At 60.3% G+C, this 18463-nt stretch overlaps 1 protein-coding gene across 1 annotated transcript in view; it reads right to left on the reverse strand.

Annotated features, from left to right (window-relative positions):
* SLC25A42 (solute carrier family 25 member 42) overlaps window positions 1-18463 on the reverse strand; it is a 30532-nt gene that overhangs the window by 4993 nt on the left and 7076 nt on the right. Inside the window, exons 2-3 of the mRNA XM_062178712.1 lie at window positions 1896-2009; window positions 751-856 (exon numbers count right to left, since the gene is read on the reverse strand). Coding sequence (XP_062034696.1) covers window positions 751-856; window positions 1896-1976 — 187 coding nt within the window. The 5' untranslated portion in view covers window positions 1977-2009. The remainder of the gene's footprint in view (window positions 1-750; window positions 857-1895; window positions 2010-18463) is intronic.

Here is an 18463-nt window from a genome sequence, read left to right on the forward strand (position 1 = left end):
GCTGGGGTCCTCGTAGCCACAGCCAGGAACCGCGGGCAGCTGGGGGCACCCCCCCCCCCGCCCCGGCTGCAGAGGGAGCCCAGCCCTGTTGGTTTGCTGAAAAAGGATTTATTTACGTGAAAGGCAGAGGAACAGAGAGAGAGAGATGGCCCACCTGCTGGTCCACTCCCCACATGCCTCCCCGTGGCTGGGGCTGGAAACTCCACCCAGGTCTCCCGTGGGTGCAGGGCCCCAGGACTTGAGCCGTCAGCTCCGTGCCCCAGGTGCGCTTAGGAAGCTGGAACCGGGAGTGCAGCAGGGACTCGCACCCAGGCCCTCGGGTACAGAGGCATCTTTAAAAGCAATCTGAGGGGCTGGCGCTGTGGTATCGTGGGTAAAGCTGCTACCAGCAGTGCCAGCATCCCGTATGGGCACTGGTTCAAGTCCCGGCTGCTCCACTTCTGATCCAGCTCTCTGCTATGGCCTGCGAGATCAGTAGAAGATGGCCCAAGTGCCTGGGCCCCTGCACCTGCGTGGGAGACCCAGAAGAAGCTCCTGGCTCCTGGCTTCAGATCAGTTCAACTCTGGCTATTGCAGCCATGTGGGGAGTGAACCAGCGATGGAGGACCTGTGTGTGTGTGTGTGTGTGCGCGTCTACCTCTCAGTAACTCTGTCAAATAAATCTTAAAAAAAAAAAAGCAATTTGAGGAAGCCTGGGGGTACTAAGGCGGGGAGGAGGTGCTGCCTGGCACAGGGACAGATGGCGTTTACCTTGGAAGATGATTTTGGTGCGGTCCAGGGGAGCTACCGCCGTCTTGGCGAGGGCGCCGGCCAGGGCCCCGGACAGGAGGGAGCTGAGCACTTGCCTGTGGTCACTCTGCAACAGACCCCAGGGCCCAGGGCGTCAGAGCAGGGGTGCGTGGGGCGGGGCGGCTCTGCAGGGGGCGGCAGCTGGGAGGGGCTGTCAGCCTTCCCTGGACATCCCTCGTTTGGGGGCCCCCGGCTGGACTGGCCCCACAAAGGAAGGGAGCGCTGTGCCCGACCTGGCCGTGTGCGGACCGCGGCGCCCTGTCCTGCCTCCCGCGCTGTGCTGTCTGGGACCAGGGTCACGGGGGTCCCAGCAAACGCCATTTCCTCCACTTCCTACCAGGACTCCCAGTCTGCACACGGCTCAGGTCGGGGGTGCCGGAAGGGTCTCACGGTCTCAGTGTCCACTACGTGGGCAAACCTGCCAGCCGATGGGGGGCCATGCTGGCCGGAAACGCAAGAAAACGCTGGACCCCTAACCAGAGCGTCAGCGGCAGGACAGGGCGAGACCCCCTGGGTGGGCTAGGCCAAACAGATAAAAACTGAGGGCAGGCAGGGCAAGGCGGGCCCTTGCCTGCGCCCACCAGTGACCTTCAGGGCAGGATTTCAGGGCAGGGGCGGGGCGGGGCGGGGGTTGCCGCAGCCTGCACCTGCGCCCTCCTGTGGACCCCTCCCACCGTCGTGCCGAGGGCCGGCCCTAAGCACACGCAACTCCCAAGGGGCGTGCCTGCCTCCCCTCGGGCCCACCCCCTGCAGGCGGTGACCTCACCTGGAATTTGGGGGAAAGGTCAGGAGGCCTGGGGCGCACCTTTCACCCAGTGGACTTTGAGAAGGGCCTGGGAGCCAGGAGGGCAGGGCCGAGCCACTCACTTTCAAGTTCAGCCAGGAGAATTTGGGGCGGGGCATGTTCAGGCTTCTGTGGGGCGCCCACCTCCAGCCCGGAACATTGGCTCCTCGCAGGGACACAGCGGGCTCGTGGCTCCCACCCCCCATTTTGGGAGAGGCTGGGGCTTCCTGGCAGGAGGCCGGGCCTGCTGGGCACCCCCACCCCACCCCCGGGGATCAGGGCCCCTTCACGAGACACCCGCGGGAGGGGCCGGGGAACTTGCCTTTGCCGAGACGGGCGAGGGCAGGACGGCCTGAGCATCCTCCCGCAGAGCCACCGAGCCTTCTTTTACGCCACTCCCCATCCCAGGCCTGCTCGGGATGGCAGAGACTCGGTCCTGGGGAGCGGAGAGCAGAGGTGAGCCAGGGGCCTTCCGGCGGGGAGCCGGGCTCCCCCGCCCACCGCCCGCTCCGGCTGGACTTGTTCCCGAGTTGCACTGGGCACAGCCAGATGCCCCGGCCTGGCCTTCCCCTGCCCCAGCTGCTGCCTCCCTGAAAGGTGCCCGTGCTCCAACATCGCCGCCCGGACTGACCGCCTTTCTTGGCCCCTCCCACGTGTCATTGTCACAGCCTGTTTTTTTAAAACCGGTGGAGCCGAGGGGCTCAGAGAAGGCATGCAGCCAGCAGAGGTCAGGGAGTAGGAAGCAGAGGCCGGCGGCCGTGGGGCCAGCCTGAGAGACTGTCCACTGCTTTTAGAAAACCCACCACCTCAGTTGCCCCTCTTCCAGGCCAGCTCTCTGCTGTGGCCAGGGAGTGCAGTGGAGGATGGCCCAAGTCCTTGGGCCCTGCACCCCATGGGAGACCAGGAGAAGCACCTGGCTCCTGCCATCGGAACAGCGCGGTGCACCAGCCGCAGCGCGCCTACCGCGGCGGCCATTGGAGGGTGAACCAACGGCAAAAGGAAGACCTTTCTCTCTGTCTCTCTCTCTCACTGTCCACTCTGCCTGTCCAAAAAAAAAAAAAAAAAAAAAAGAAAGAAAGAAAGAAAACCCACCACCTGCGACGCCCGCAGCCCATAGGAGCACTTGCTCCAGTCCCGGCAGCTCCGCTTCGGATCCAAGCTCCTTGCTAACGCGCCTGGGAAAGCAGCGAAGATGCTCCAAGTGCTTGGGCCCCTGCACCCACGAGGGGAAGTTCCAGGTCTCAACTTGGCCCGGCCCCACGGCCATCTGGGGAGTGAACCAGTAGATGGAAGATCACTCTGTCTCCCCCCTCCCCCCGCTCTGCCTTTGAACAAATAATATATTTTTTTTTTTGACAGGCAGAGTGGACAGTGAGAGTGAGAGAGAGAGAGAGAGAGAGAGGTCTTCCTTTTGCCGTTGGTTCACCCTCCAATGGCCGCCGCGGCCGGCGCGCTGTGGCCGGCACACCGCGCTGATCCGAAGGCAGGAGCCAGGTGCTTCTCCTGGTCTCCCATGGGGTGCAGGGCCCAAGCACTTGGGCCATCCTCCACTGCACTCCCTGGCCACAGCAGAGAGCTGGCCTGGAAGAGGGGCAACCGGGACAGAATCCAGCGCCCAGACCAGGACTAGAACTCGGGGTGCTGGCGCCGCAAGGCGGAGGATTAGCCTGTTGAGCCGCGGCGCCGGCCGTAAATAAATCTTTATAGGACAATGCACTGTCCTGAGGTGGGGTCTTATGAACCAGTGCAGCAGGACACATGGGTCAGGGACCCCGTGCTCCTGCGTCCTGGGGGTCTGAGAATGTTGTGAACAGAAGCAGCCAGCGCCGGCCAGGGGCCAGGAGACACAGCGGGTCCCTCTCACCTGCCCCAGCACGGTGGGCCCTGGAGGTCCTTGGACACTGGGCTGCTGGGCATGGAGGGCGCAGCCTGTCTGTGAGCAGAGTCCGGTCCCTGGCGGCTTGCACACGTGATGGCTCGGTAAAGCTTCCGAGAAGGTTCTTGGCCATCTGCTGTCCCCCCACCACCACCCCCCCGCACAGTGGCTGCCCGCTCCAGGCTCAGGAGGTAGGATTCTGGGACAACTTCCCCAGGCAGGCAGGGCTCGCGGCGGGCCGTGTGGCCTCACCTTCCTGGCCTCCTGCCTTCCTCTGGGAGCAGGAAGGACCCCCCCCCCCCCGCCACCATCTTCTCTCAGTCGCCTGTTTGAGGGCCAGCCCCAGGAGCCCAGTGCAGACAGCTGAGACAGCGCTTCGGGGTGTGGCCCCGTGCGGGGGCAGAGCGGCCACCCAAACCCATGCAGAATCCCATGAGCACCTTGGACGGGTGCTGGGCACGCGGGTGACAGAAAGCTGAAGGCAGGTCGAGGGCCAGTGGCAATTTATGCCGAAGTTCCTTCTTTTAAAAAATTATTAATTTGAAAACTAGAGTTATGGAGAGAGAGGGAGAAGCAGAGACAGAGAGCTTTATTCTCTGGTCCACTCCCCAAATGGCTGCAATGGCCAGGGCTAGGCTAAGCCAAAGCCAGGAGCTCCATCCGGGTCTCCCGCGCAGGTGCAGGGGCCCAAGAACTGGGGCCATCTTCTGCTGCTTTCCCAGGCCACAGCAGAGAGCTGGGTGGGAAGTGGAGCAGCCGGGACTCGAACCGGTGCCCATGTGGGGTGCTGGCGTCATAGGCACAGCTTAACCTGCTGTGCCACAGTGCGGCCCTACCCAATGTGTTCCTTAAGGAAGTGAGGTAAGGGGGTGTTTCGGATGAACGTAAGCTAGAAAAGCCAGCCATGAAGTGGCGGTGGAATGGGGTGGTGCAGACTGCAGAACTGGGGGATGGGGTCCCCGAGGTGGTGGAGGAAAACAGGCCCCCCAGGCCTCCCGGGGGGGGGCATTCTCAGCAGAACGGTCGCTCTGGGCCCAAGTGACCATGCTCATCATGGCCCAGGAAAACAAGGGGGAAAAGCGCAGTGACCGCCAAGTCACAGCCCTGGCCCCGGGGGCCAGCACCCAGGTTGCACCACCCCTGAATGTGGCTCCTGGGCATTTGTGAAGACAGTAGGAGCAGGAAGGTGGCCCTCGGAGGGGCTCCCCGACTCCCCAGGAAGTGGTTACAGACCCTGGTGTGACAGGCGCCCTCGGTGCACCTGCAGGAACGGAGCCCAGGAGCAGGATGTGGGGGCCGGCTTTGCCGAGCCCCTTGCCCCCGGTCCACTTGCCGGGTCACACCCGTCCAGCCTCCGGTCAGATCTGCCCCAGACCAGGAAGGAAAACCCTCAGGCTGCAGCCAGCGCTGTGGCACAGCGGGGGAAGCTGCTGCCTGTGGTGCTGGCATCCTAAATGAGCTCCACTTCCGATCCAGCTCCCTGCCATGGCCTGGGAAAGCAGCCGAAGATGGCCCCAGTGCTGTGCCCCTGCACCTGCGCCGGAGACCCGGATGGAGCTCCTGGCTGCTGGCTTTGGCCTGGCCCAGGGCTGGCTGTTGCAGCCATCTTGGGGAGTCAATCAGCGAATAGAAGATCTCTCTCTGTGTCTCACCTTCTTTCTGTAACTCTGCCTTTCAAATACATAAATACAACTTTAAAGAAAACAGAAACCAAAAAACCACCCCCAGGTTGCCCTGCCCTGGGTCTTCCCCGGCTCAGAGGCGCTCCTGTCACATTCTGTTAAAGCAGTGTGCGTGCCTTTGGAAGTTGTCTCGGCCGTGCTGCCCCTCCCACACACCGGCGGCCATGTGCCCCTGGTGACGCTTTGGCACCTCAGGACGAGCAAAACCTGGGAGGCTGGGTACGGGGGGTGGGGGAGCTGGGGGGACACACCCGGGGTTTGGCTTCAAAGCCCACCCATGGCCTTCGTCAGATACGAGCCCCGTGCAGGGGGCTGGTGTCGCGCTGCCCTGGGTGAAGCCCCTGCCTGTGATGGAGTCGGTTCGAGTCCAGCCGCTCTGCCTGTGACCCAGCTCCCTGCTAATGCAACTGGGAAGGCAGAAGAAGATGGCCAAGTACCTGAGTCCCCGCCACCCACGTGGGAGACCCGGATGGAGCTCCAGGCTCTGGACTTCACCCTGGCCCAGCCCCAACCATTGCATCCATTTGGGGAGTGAACCAGTGGATGCAAGATCTGTCTCTCCCTATCACTCTGCCTTTCAAATAAATTGTTCTTATTTTTTTTTTAAAGATGCATTTATAAAAAATAGGATCTGGGGACCAGGGTGGGGAAGGAACGGGAGACAGGTCTGGATTAAAAGTTTGCTCCTAAAGGCCGGCGCCGTGGCTCAACAGGCTAATCCTCCGCCTTGCGGCGCCAGCCCACCGGGTTCTAGTCCCGCTTGGGGTGCCGGATTCTATCCCGGTTGCCCCTCTTCCAGGCCAGCTCTCTGCTGTGGCCCGGGAAGGCAGTGGAGGATGGCCCAAGTGCTTGGGCCCTGCACCCGCATGGGAGACCAGGAGAAGCACCTGGCTCCTGCCTTCGGATCAGCGAGATGCGCCGGCCACAGCGGCCATTGGAGGGGTGAACCAACGGCAAAAAGGAAGACCTTTCTCTCTGTCTGTCTCTCTCACTATCCACTCTGCCTGTAAAAAAAAAAAAAAAAAGTTTGCTCCTAAAACAGTCTTCGGCAGGAACCGGGGGAGAGCTCGGAGCTCTGATGGGGTCTCTCCTGGGGGACAGACTTTCCCGTGGAGACAGACTTTCTCAGCTCATCTGTTGGAGTCCGGATCACCTGTGACACTGCATGTCCAGCGCTAACCCCACCCCGGTCTTACGCACCCCAGGGATACACATCCCTACCCGTGTGCTGGCAACTGTCCATTCCACTGCTTTTACAACCAGCCCGGAGGTCACCCTGTCCCCACAGCCTGAGGTTCTCTCCCTGACCGCCCACTGGAGACCAGCGCTTGCCCTCACTGCCCCAGCCTCCATGGGCAGCAGGTGGCTCGCGAGCGTCCCAGGGTGAGCCAGCTCGCTGTGGCGGCTGGGGCATGGGGAACAGAGCAGGGTGACACCGGTGGGCAGGTGGGCGTGGAGGGCAGGGGCGCACGTCAGGTGGGTGTGCCCTCCAGGTGGAGCACAGGCTGGGGGCCAGCATCGTGGCGCAATGGGTTAAACTGCCACCTGCGACACCGGCATCCCGTAACGGTGCCAGTTCAAGACCCGGCTGCTCCACTTCCAATCCAGCTCCCTGCTATGGCCTGGGAAAGCAGTGGGAGATGGCTCAAGTGCTTGGGCCCTGCACCTGTGTGGGAGACCCAGAAGCAGCACTGGGCTCCTGGTTTCCGCCTAGCACAGCCTGGGCTATTACGGCCCTTTGAGGAGTGAACCAGCAGGTGGAAGATCTTTCTGTCTCTCCCTTTCTCCGTAACTCTACTTCTCGAATAAATAAATCTTAAATTTTAAAAATGATATTACCAAAACCAAACAGTGTTTTTCAGGGTGGCCTCCCTGAGAGGCGGTGCCGGAGGTGAGGCTGGAATAAACAGGGAGCTGCACAGGTTGGGGCTGGGGTTGGGGGGAAAGATGTGCAAAGGCCCTGTGGCAGCAACAAGGTAGCCAGTGACACCGTGTGTGTGTGTGTGTATGTGTGTGTTCACAGAGGCAGGGGCCACTCTGGGCTGCAGTGATGGGGTAGAGGAGGCAGGTGGGACACAGTGGTCACTCACGTGGTCACTGAGATGAGGGGGCGGGGCCAGGCAAATGGGCTAGGATGTTGGGAGCGGAGCAGATCAGCTTAGCACCCTCCCTGGTTTCCGCTCCAGCAGGGGTGCTGGCGCTGTTTCTGGGGCTGGGCGAGGAGGGCAGCTGGCCCAGCGCCCCCATCCTCCACCCTCAGCAACGGTCTCGCCTCTGCTGCTATATGGGACTGGGGGTCTGCACTCACCTGTCTCCTCCCCTCCCCAGAATCTGTAGCCCCAGCCCCATGTTATCACACCACCAGCGGCACTGTGTGGACGAGACATGAGACACGCTTACTTTTTTTTTTTTTTTTGACAGGCAGAGTGGATAGTGAGAGAGAGAGAGAGAGAGAGACAAAGGTCTTCCTTTTTGCCGTTGGTTCACCCTCCAATGGCCGCTGCGGCCTGCGCATTGTGCTGATCCGAAGCCAGGAGCCAGGTGCTTCTCCTGGTCTCCCACGGGGTGCAGGGCCCAAGGCCTTGGGCCATCCTCCACTGCCTTCCTGGGCCACAGCAGAGAGCTGGCCTGGAAGAGGGGCAACCAGGATAGAATCTGGCGCCCCAACCGGGACTAGAACCCGGTGTGCTGGCACTGCAAGGTGGAGGATTAGCCTGTTAAGCCACGGCGCCGGCCACACTTACGTTGAATTAAAACCAGACCCAGCCGATTCGCATGGGAAACTGCTGGCCACGGGCCCGTTGCCGGGGAGCTGGCTCCTCCTGCTCCGCGCTCCGTTGCCCCACACGCGGCTGCTGTCCCCTCTGCCACTCTGGTCACTCCAGGTGCCCCCGCAAGTCCTTATAGGTCCATTGCTGGAAAGGCCCAGCCCGGCCGCCCCGGCCAGGTCAGAGAAAGCCCCCGAGGGCGAGCCCCTCCCTCAGGGGCTCTGCCCGCTCTGGTCTCCCCAAGTCGTCTGGTGGGTGAGGCTGAGGCCCTCACATTCCTTAACGGTGACTCTTGGGGCAGAGCTGGGGACTCCTCCCCCGAGTCGCCTGCCAAGGATGCATCTCTGTGTCAACGGGAAGGCAGGATCACAGGTGCGGGCAGGCTCCAGGCCGCCCCTCACCAGCTGGGTGCCCTGGGACAGGTGCCCCAGCTCCCAGCAGCCTCGGTGAGGTGGGCTCACGGCACCCTCTCGGGCCAACGCGTCTGTGTGCAGAACTTGGCTCTCCTCCTGAGGACGCCCTGCCATGTGTCTGCCTAGAACCTGCCGGGGCGATGGGGCGGAGCTGCTGCCCGGGACAACGCATCCCATCAGAGCACTGGCTCGAGTCCCGGCTGCGGCACTTCTGGTCCAGTTCCCTGCTAATGCGCCTGGAAAAGCAGCTGAAGACGGCTCAACTGCGTGGGCCCCTGCACCCACGTGGGAGACCCGGATGGAGCTCCTGGCTCCTGGCTTCAGCCTGGCCATCTGCGGAGTAACCAGCAGATGGAAGATTCCTCTCTCTCTCCCGTCTCATTGTGTCCCTCTCCATTTCAGATAAATAAATCTTTACCTGAAAGGGAGCATGATGGAGAGAGGGAGAGGGAGAGGGAGGGGGAGAGGGAGAGGGAGAGAGAGAGAGGAGAGAGAGAGAGAGGGGAAAGAGAGAGAGAGATCCTCCATCCGCTGGTTCACTCCCCAAGTGGCTGCAAAGGCCACTCTGCTTCTGCCCCAAGCAGCAGGGGCCCCCTCCCTCCTGCCTCCCCATGGGTTTCACCTCGGGCGGGGCCGGGGGCACCTGACAGCGCTGCAGCCCAGCGGCCCCCCCCCCCAGGAGACAGAACACGTGTGTGGCATATCACATGACGCCACCAAAGACCATGCTGCAGCCGTGTGCAACAACCCGGGCGGGCCTCACGGGTGTCCCGGTGGAGAGAGAGGGAAGCCGGGCAGAGGAGACGCGCAGCGGGCTGGCGGCTCCAGGTGTGGACAGATAACACCGTTGGACTGAGCACGTGTGTCCCACGGGATACAGTGTAACAGCTGCGTACACAGGACTGACATTGCATTGGGCCGTATGAGTCATCCAGAGCGGATTTAACACAGACGCAGGCTCTGTGCAAACACTGTGTCACTTTACCGAGGGCGCTTGAGCCACCGTGGATTCTGGTATCTGGGGGACGGGGGAGCCAATGCCCTCTGTCTACTGTACATAAAAGCTCATTTTTTTAAAAAAAGATTCATTTATTTATTTGAAAATCAGAGTTACAGAAAGAGAGAAAGAGACAGAGATCTTCTATTTGCTGGTTCACTCCCCAAATGGCTGCAATGGCCAGGGCTGGGCCAGGCCAAAGCCAGGAGCCAGGAGCTTCTTCTGAGTCTCCCACATGGGTGCAGGGGCCCAAGCACTGGAGCCCTCCTCCGGGCTTTCCCAGGTGCACCAGCAGGGAGCTGGCCTGGAAGTGGAGCAGCCGGGACTCGAACCAGCGCCCACAGGGGATGCCGGCGCCACAGAAGGCGGCTTCACCTGCTATGCCAACGTGCTGGCCCCACAAATTCATTTCTAAAAGATTCCGGGGAAGGCAGTGTGGCGCAGTGGGTTAAGCCCCTGCCCCTTGTCACTAGCATCCCATACGAGCACCAGTTCGAGTCCCGGCTGCTTGCTCCACTTCTAATCCAGCTCCCTACTAACATGCGACAGAAGACGGCCCAAGGGCTTGGGTCCCTGCATCCACGTGGGAGACCCGGATGGAGCTCCTGGCTCCTCCCTGGCCATCTGGGGAGTGAAACAGAGATAGAAGATCTCTCTCTCTGCCTTTCAAATAAATAAGTAAATCTTTTAAATTTGTTAATACTTTTAGTAAATAAGTAAATCTTTAAAGTTTTTTTTTTGACAGGCAGAGTTAGACAGTGAGAGACAGAGATAGAAAGGTCTTCCTTCCGTTGGTTCACCCCCAAATGGCCGCTAAAGCTGGCGCTGCGCCGATCCGAAGCCAGGAGCCAGGTGCTTCCTCCTGGTCTCCCATGCGGGTGCAGGGCCCAAGCACCAGGGCCATCCCACTACCCTCCTGGGCCACAGCAGAGAGCTGGCCTGGAAGAGCAACCGGGACAGAACTGGTGCCCCAACTGGGACTAGAACCCGCGGTACCGGCGCCGCAGGTGGAGGATTAGCCTGTTGAGCCGCGGCACCAGCCGTGTTATGTATATTTTACACATAGCACATTTGTGGGGCTGGTGTTAAGGCTCAGCGGGGTGACGCTGCTCGGGACACCTGCACCCCATATGGTAATGGCTGCACTGAGTCCCAGCTCCTCTGCTTCCAATCCAGCGTCCTGCTAACGCACCTGGGAGGCAGCAGGTGAGGGCTCAAGCATTTAGGTTCCTGCCACTCAGGTGGGGGACCCGGATGCAGGTCCTGGGGAGTGAACCAGCAGGTGGGAGACCTCTGTCCAGTCTTTCAGGTAAATTAAATAAACAAAAATGTAAAGAACCGGGGCTGGCGCTGTGGTGTAGTAGGCTAAGCCTTCGCCTGCAGCACCAGCATCCTATACAGGCGCCAGTTTGAGTCTCGGCTGCTCCTCTTCCAATCCAGCTCTCTGTTACAACCTGGGAAAGCAGATGAACCAAGGGCTTGGGCTCCTACACCCACGTGGGAGACCTGGAAGAAGCTCCTGGCTCCTGGCTGCAGATTGGCACAGCTCTGGCTATTGTGGCCAGTTGGGGGGTGAACCAGAGGATGGAAGACCTCTCTCTCTCTCTCTCTGCCTCACCTCACCTCTCCCCTTCCCGCCCCTCCCCTCCCTCTCTTCCTCTCTGTGCAAATCTGACTTTCAAATAAATAAATTTTTTTTTTAAAGTAAAGAACAGGCTAGCACTTTGGCTTACTTGGCTAATCCTCCACCTGCGGTGCCAGCACCCCGGGTTTTAGTCCCAGTTGGGGCGCCAGTTCTGTCCTGGTTGCTCCTCTTCCAGTCCAGCTCTCTGCTGTGGCCCGGGAAGGCAGTGGAGGATGGCCCTGGTGCTTGGGCCCTGCACCCGCATGGGAGACCAGGAGGAAGCACCTGGCTCCTGGCTTCAGATCGGCACAGCACTGGCCGTATCGGCCATTTGGGGAGTGAACCAATCGAAGGAAGACCTTTCTCTCTCTCTCTCTTTCTAACTCTGTCAAATAAATAAAATAAAAATAAATAAAGAACAAAACATGCCAAGCCCAGCCAGTCTGTCCAGGCTCAACTGATGCCAGACCAAACTCTGTTCCTGATCATTTCCAGAGACTCAAATGAGTGGACTTTGGGGCTGCCGGGCCCGGGCTCGGAGTCCCCCCACCCAAGGAGGGCGCCTGTTCATGACTTTAGCGCTGACTCGGACTTTGGGCTCCTGGGAGGCAGCCCCACGCACAGTGGACACTAGACGCAGTGTCCTGCACTCCCACTTGCTGCACTCTCCGTCCCCAGAGAGAGCGCCCGGCTGCTCCTCCCCTGGACTCCAGGGTGACCCGGGTAGGGACCTGGACATATAAGAGCTCAGCTACCCAGGCGTCGGGGTGCTGGACCCACAGACGGAGACCTGGGGCCCCTGAGGGAGCCACGGGGCCAGGGAGGTCCTCTTTCTGTAGCGGGTGAGGTGGGGGCAGAGGTTCCCCAGGGCAGAGCGCCCAAGGCCCCTGGACTTTCCCCCGTCCAGAGCCTGGAAGCCCCGCCCACTCCAGTTCAGTGCACAGCTCGGATTCTGTGGCCGGCACCTCCCCAGCACTCCTGTCTTCCTGGAATCTCCCGGCCCGAGCTGCACAGACGGCTCCACCTGTGTCCCTCCCGACGTTCCTGTGGGCTGAGCGCGATCCGCATTCAGGTCAAACTGTACCTCGAGGTGTTTTTTTTTTTAATTAATTAATTTATTTACTTGAAAGGCAAGGGGGGGGGGAGAAATCTTCCATCTGCTGTTTCACTCTCTTTGGGCCAGACCAAAGCCAGAGGCTTCATCCAGGTCTCCCGAGCACGTGGGCCATCTTCGGCGGCTTTCCCAGGCCATTAGCAAGGAGCCGGATCGGAAATGGAACAGCTGGGACCCGAGCCGGCACTCACATGGGATATGGGTGTGGCAGGCTGCGCCGTGCTGCTGGCCGTGTACTGCTGGTGTTGCACGCGGATCTGTTCCCTGGCTACACTGTCCTCTGTCTGGATGCCCGCAGTAACGAGAGGACGCGCCTGGCACTCTGCGGTGGGCTGTGTCATGGGGCTAGGACGGGCGGCGGTTAGGGGGCTCCGTGCATTTTCCACGCACAGGGGGCCCGTCAGGACGTCAGCCCAGCCTCAGTGGGGCAGCATCCGGGGCCAGCCTCCTCCTGCTCTCTCTCGGTGTCTTTCACAAGCGCTGACGACATCGGCACTTTCTAAACTGGGATTCAGGCGCCAGGGTCTTCCCCGGAAGTGGGGCGAGAGCCAGGGTCCAGGTGCAGAGCGGCCCCAGATCACCAAGGCTGAACTTTGCACGCACTAGTTCTGTTTGGGCGATCGACCCACGCGATGGACAAACACAGCCAGGCGGGGGGTGCTGGCCGGCGGGGCGGGGGAGTCACGCGACTCACACACTGAGCCCGGGGTCACAGCAGCCTCCGCCGGACAATGGGAACACTGGCTCCGAGCGAGGTGCTCGCTTCTTGGGGAGGTGGGAGGAGCCTGCAGCTCTGGATTGGGCAATCCCAAGGCCAGCAGCCTCCACGTCCCACGTGCCCACGCTGTCCCCACCCACCCACCCACACACACACCCTCTGTGCCCACTCCCAACCAGCTACAAGACTGAGGGAGATGGGGGTCCAGCACTGTAGCGCAGCAGGTAAAGCCGCCATTGTTGGGGCCGGTGCTGTGGTGCAGCGGGTTAACGCCCTGGCCTGAAGCGCGGGCATCCTATATGGGCGCGGGTTTGAGACCCGGCTGCTCCACTTCCGATCCAGCTCTCTGCTGTGGCCTGGGAAAGCAGTAGAAGACGGCCCATGTGCTTGGGCCCCTGCACCCACGTCGGAGACCTGGATGGAGCTCCTGGCTCCTGGCTTCGGCCTGGCCCAGCCCTGGCTATTGTGGCCATCTGGGGAGTGAACTAGCAAACGGGTCTCTTTCTCACTCTGTGTGTGTGCGTCTCTCTCTCTGTAACTCTGCCTTTCAAATAAATAAAAATAAATCTTAAAAAATAAAATAAAAGACAGGGAGGGGAACGCCGCCCAGCTGGGAGCTGCCTGCTGGCCCGGGCGATGCAGGAAAGGCGTGCAGAGCCGGAGGGCAGTCACCGGTGAGTGGAGTTTATAAGCGGTGAGGAGGGAAGCGGTTCCTCTCATGTCAGCCCACAGACACCCTTGGTTCTTATGGCCCGGTGCACCCCATCCGCTCAGGGGCAGTCGGCAATTCCTCGCTGCATTGCGTTAATTCCCAAGACGTGCTGAGTCCAGCTTTGGCCACACTTCCCATGCTGGCAGTAAACTCCTCTGTAACCTTCAAAGCCCACCCTAAAATGCCCCAGCCTCACCTGCCCCGCACTGCGCACTTGCGGTTCTCTGGTGGTTTCCACTCACCTCCCCAGCTAGGCTGGGGGCTCCTGGAAGGCCGGGGCCCAGGTCACGCCCGGCATCCATGCCTGGCAAGGAGGCAGAGGCCTGACACCTGCGGACAGGGGCTGCCGGCAGCGCCTCTTCAGTCACCTCCTGCCCCGGGTTCCCCGGGAGCACGCGCACCAGTGTGGTGGGAGGACAGGGACCAGCACACGACCTCGGATGGGTCACTAACCCTCCCCACCGGCCACTGGCTTCCCAGGCCTGCAGCAATCAAGCAGGCGCCAGGCCCGGCTATGGGTCACTCTCTCCGGGGAGGAACGAGACAGGTGTGGGTGGAGCCTATTTAACACCACCCACCCCACCGAGCAAGCGCAGGAGATGTTTCTGGCACCCCCTCCCCAGTTTACCAATCCCACCACCCACGAGTCTCAGCCTGGATCCCGCTCCCCACGCCACGGCTCCGTGCCCGTGCCCTGGCCCCCAGAGTCATCTCCCCAAAGTGTGAGAGAGAACTCGCGGGCTGGCACAGTCATGCCCCCCCTCGCAGACTGGCGCAGCCCCCGCCCATCAAGGCCCCCCACCCCTACCCCCCACCAGATGCAGCCCCTCCACCTTGGGCCTCCAGGGTCACGAGCCCACAGACACCCCTTCTCCTCATAGCTTTACAAAAGCCCCTGCCCACCAGGCGCATCGCCGATGCCCACGACGCTGTCCTGCCTCTCTCTCTGAGACTTAGGCCCTGCTGCTGTGTCTCCGGGATCTGTGGGCTCCAGGCAAAGGGGGCGGCCAGCGGCCCCGGTCCTGCCTCACGGCCTTGGTTCTCGCTTGGGGATGCCATTTTTTTTTTTAATATTTATTTATTCACATGTTCAAAATCCAGAGTGAGGGAGCCGGTGCTGTGGTGTGGCAGGTAAAGCCACCGCCTGCAGTGCCGGCATCCCATATGGGCGCTTGTTAGAGTGCCGGCTGCTCCACTTCCGATCCAGCTCTCTGCTGTGGCCTGGGAAAACAGTAGAAGATGGCCCAAGTCCTTGGGCCCCTGCACCTGCGTGGGAGACCTGGAAGAAGCTCCTGGCTCCTGGCTTCGGATCAGCCCAGCTCCAGCCATTGTGGCCATTTGGGGAGTGAAGCAGCAGATGGAAGACCTCTCTCTCTCTCTCTCCCCCCCTCCCTCCATAACTCTGCCTTTCAAATAAATAAAATTTTTCAAAAATACAGAGAGAGAGAGAGAGAGAGAGAGAGAGAGAGAGAGAGATCAATCTTCCATCTGCTGGTTCCCGCCCCAGATGGCCACAACAGCCAGAGCCAGGGGCTCCATCCGGGTCTCCCATGTGGGTGCAGGGGCCCAAGGACTTGGCCATCTTCTACTGGTTTCCCAGTGCATCAGCAGGGAGCCGGATAGGAAGTAGAGCAGTCGGGCCTCAAACAGGCGTGCCCACAGGTAACTGGTGTCAAAGGCCACAGTTGGACCCGCTGTGCCCTACGGGCGGCCCCGGGGATCCCTTCTTCCCTAAACCAGCCTGTTCTTGGAGGCCTGGCTCTAACCCATCCCCAGTCCAGTCTCGCTTCCCTGAGCTATGCCAGTCACAGTGCTCAGGCCTGGGTGTCAACAGATTGTGCTAGAAGAAAGGGGTGCAACCTTGGTCCGCATCCCACTCCCGCCCTGCACAGTGACCCCCCGAGGAGATGATGGTGCAGAGCAGGGGGCTGGCCCACAGCAGCGAGGGGCAGGACCTCGCTGGCTCCCCCAGCCCCGGGCTGCTCCTCCCAGGATCCCCAGGGCTGTTTGTGCAGACCCCTGGCCCCACTGCAGACTGAAGTCAGAACCGGCAGAGGGCGGGGCCCAGACACCTGCCCTGTGGACAGGAGGAGGAGCAAGCACACCGCACAGCCAGACACAGCTGCCCCTCTGTGTCTGCACTGTGCGCAGTTGCAGGTGAACCAAGGGCAGCCCAGCGGTGGACAACGTCTGGGGGAGGGGGCTGCACCCAGTCCTGAATGCGTGCAGACTTTCTCCTGGTCAGCTCCTTAAACGATGCAGTGCAATCATTATTTAGGTTCCGTTTCCATTATATTAGGTATTGCAAGTAATCTAGAGATGATTTAAAGTATGGAAGAGGGGGCCGCTGCTGTGGCACAGCAGGTTAAGCCTCTGCCTGCGACACCGGCGCCCCCTACGGGCACGTTTTGAGATCCGGCTGCTCCACTTCTGATCCAGCTCCCTGCTAATGCTCCAGAGAAAGCAGTGGAAGGTGGTTCCACTCCACCCACACGGGAGACCCGGAGGAAGCTCCTGGCTCCCCTGGCTGTTACGGCCATTTGGGGGAGTGAACCAGCCTTTCAAATAAAATGATTTTTTAAAAAAGAAAAAAAGTGTTTGGGTCCCTACCACTCATGTGGGAAATCTGGGTTGTTTCTGGCTCCTGGCTTTGGCTTGGCTCAATGTTGGCTATTGTAAGCTTTTGGAGAGTGAACCAGCACATAAGAGATCTGTGTCTATCTGTTCCTATTTCTCTTTCAAATAAAATTTAAAAAATTTTTTTAAGATTTTATTTATTTGAGAAGCCGAGTTACACACAAAGAGAGGGAGGGAGAGAGAGAGAGAGAGGTCTTCCATCCACTGGGTCACTCCCCAGATGGCCACAATGGCCAGGGCTGGACCAATCTGAAGCCAGGAGCTTCTTCTGAGTCTCCCACGTGCATACATGGACTCAAGGACTTCATCCTCCACTGCTCTCCCCAGGCCACAGCAGAGAGCTGGATCGGAAGTGGAGCAGCCGGGACTCGAACTGGCGCCCATATGGGATTCAGGTGCTGTAGGCAGAGGCTTAGCCTACCACACCACAATGCCGGCCCCAAAATAAATAAAATTTTAAAAAGCAATCATTACTTAAAAAAAAAAAAGTCAGGGCAGGTGTTTTGCCACAGGTTAGGCTACCTAAGCATCAGTATCCCATTCCAGAGCGCCAGTTCAAATCCCAGCTTGTGATCCACTCTCTGCTCACACCTGGGGAAGCAGCAGCAGATGGTCCCTGTGCCTGGGCCCTGCGCCCACGTGGGAGACCCGGATGGAGCTCCAGGCTCCTGGCTTCAGCCTGGCCCAGTCCTGGCCATTGTGGCCATGTAGGGAGTGAGAAAGTGGATGGAAAATTGGTCTCCTTCTCTCTCTGTGGGCAGATGTGTGTGGGCTCCATGCAAGCATGAGCCCTGGTGGGACTTGAGCGTCCGGGGACTCTGGCACCCTCAGGGGCCCGTGGACACTGAAGGTCAGCAGTGCCCGCTTGTTGAGCCAGCCACAGAGAAGGCCGACGGCCTGGAGATGGAGCGACGGCTCCGACATCCGTACGGAGCGCTGCTCCGTGCTGGGGCTTTCATCCCAAAAGCTCTACCAGGGCACGGGAAGCAGATCCCCGCGGCGAGAGGTGCTGAGCCGAGACCGGGGCGTGGCCCCCGCTGTCCTGCTGGGGACCTCTGGCCTCCGCTGGCTTCCACACCCCTCCCCAGCACTGTCTGCTAGGCCTTTTTCTTCTTTTAAGACTTTATGGCCAGCACCGTGGCTCAACAGGCTAATCCTCCGCCTTGTGGCGCCGGCACACCGGGTTCTAGTCCCGGTTGGGGCGCCGGATTCTATCCCGGTTGCCCCTCTTCCAGGCCAGCTCTCTGCTATGGCCCGGGAAGGCAGTGGAGGATGGCCCAAGGCCTTGGGCCCTGCACCCGCATGGGAGACCGGGAGAAGCACCTGGCTCCTGGCTTCGGATCAGCGAGATGCGCCGGCCACAGCGGCCATTGGAGGGTGAACCAATGGCAAAAAGGAAGACCTTTCTCTCTGTCTCTCTCTCTCACTATCCACTCTACCTGTCGAAAAAAAAAAAAAAAAAAAAAAACAACTTTATGTATTTATTTGAAAAGCAGTTGGGACTAGGTCTGTGGCTTAGTGGGTAAAGCTCCCACCTGAAGCATCAGCCACCAGTTCGAGTCCCGGCTGCTCCTCTTCCAATCCAGCTCCCTGCTAATGCACCTGGGAAAGCGGCAGAAGATGCCCCAAGTGCCTGGGCCCCTGCACCCATCTGGGGGACCTGGAAGAAACTCCTGGCTTTGGATCAGCCCAGCTCTGGCCTTTGTGGCCATCTGGGGAATGAACCAGTGGATGGAAGATCTCTTTCTCCCTGTCACTCTGCCTTTCAAATAAGCAAATAAATCTTCAAAAAATAACTAAATAAATCTTTAAAAAAATAGCCTGTCACCTGGTTACCTCCTCATTGGCTCCTGGCCCCCTCCTCCTCCCGAATGAGCCTGCAGCCCCCAGCCCTACTCTGCACGATCAGCGCCCAGAGATGGACGGATGCCACGTCTGTGTCCCCCAGCCCCCCACGTTTCTGTGCCCTCTGACCCCGGCCCGTGCCTGGCACCCACGAATCTGCAGCCTCCAGAGCGATTGTGTCACACAGCTCCCGCAGGCTGTGACACGGGGCACCGTCCCAGGGACCGTTTCTAACACTGCCTGCGGGCAACCTGAGTGGAGGATGGCAGGGGCCCGGAGCCAGGCTGGCCGGCATCCCATGCTGCTCCTTGTCTTCAGGCAAAGGTTTCCTCCGGCTTCGGTCACCCTTTTGTAAAACATGGACGATCCCAGGACCAACCACCAGGCCAGAGAGTTGCTACTTGGGGGTAGCAGAAAGCAGTATTAAGATGCACACAGGGGCCGGCGCTGGGACGTAGCGGGTAAAGCCGCCATCTGCAGTGCCGGCATCCCACATGGGCGCGG

The sequence above is a fragment of the Lepus europaeus genome, chromosome 20, assembly GCF_033115175.1.
Source record: "Lepus europaeus isolate LE1 chromosome 20, mLepTim1.pri, whole genome shotgun sequence".
NCBI lineage: Eukaryota > Metazoa > Chordata > Mammalia > Lagomorpha > Leporidae > Lepus > Lepus europaeus.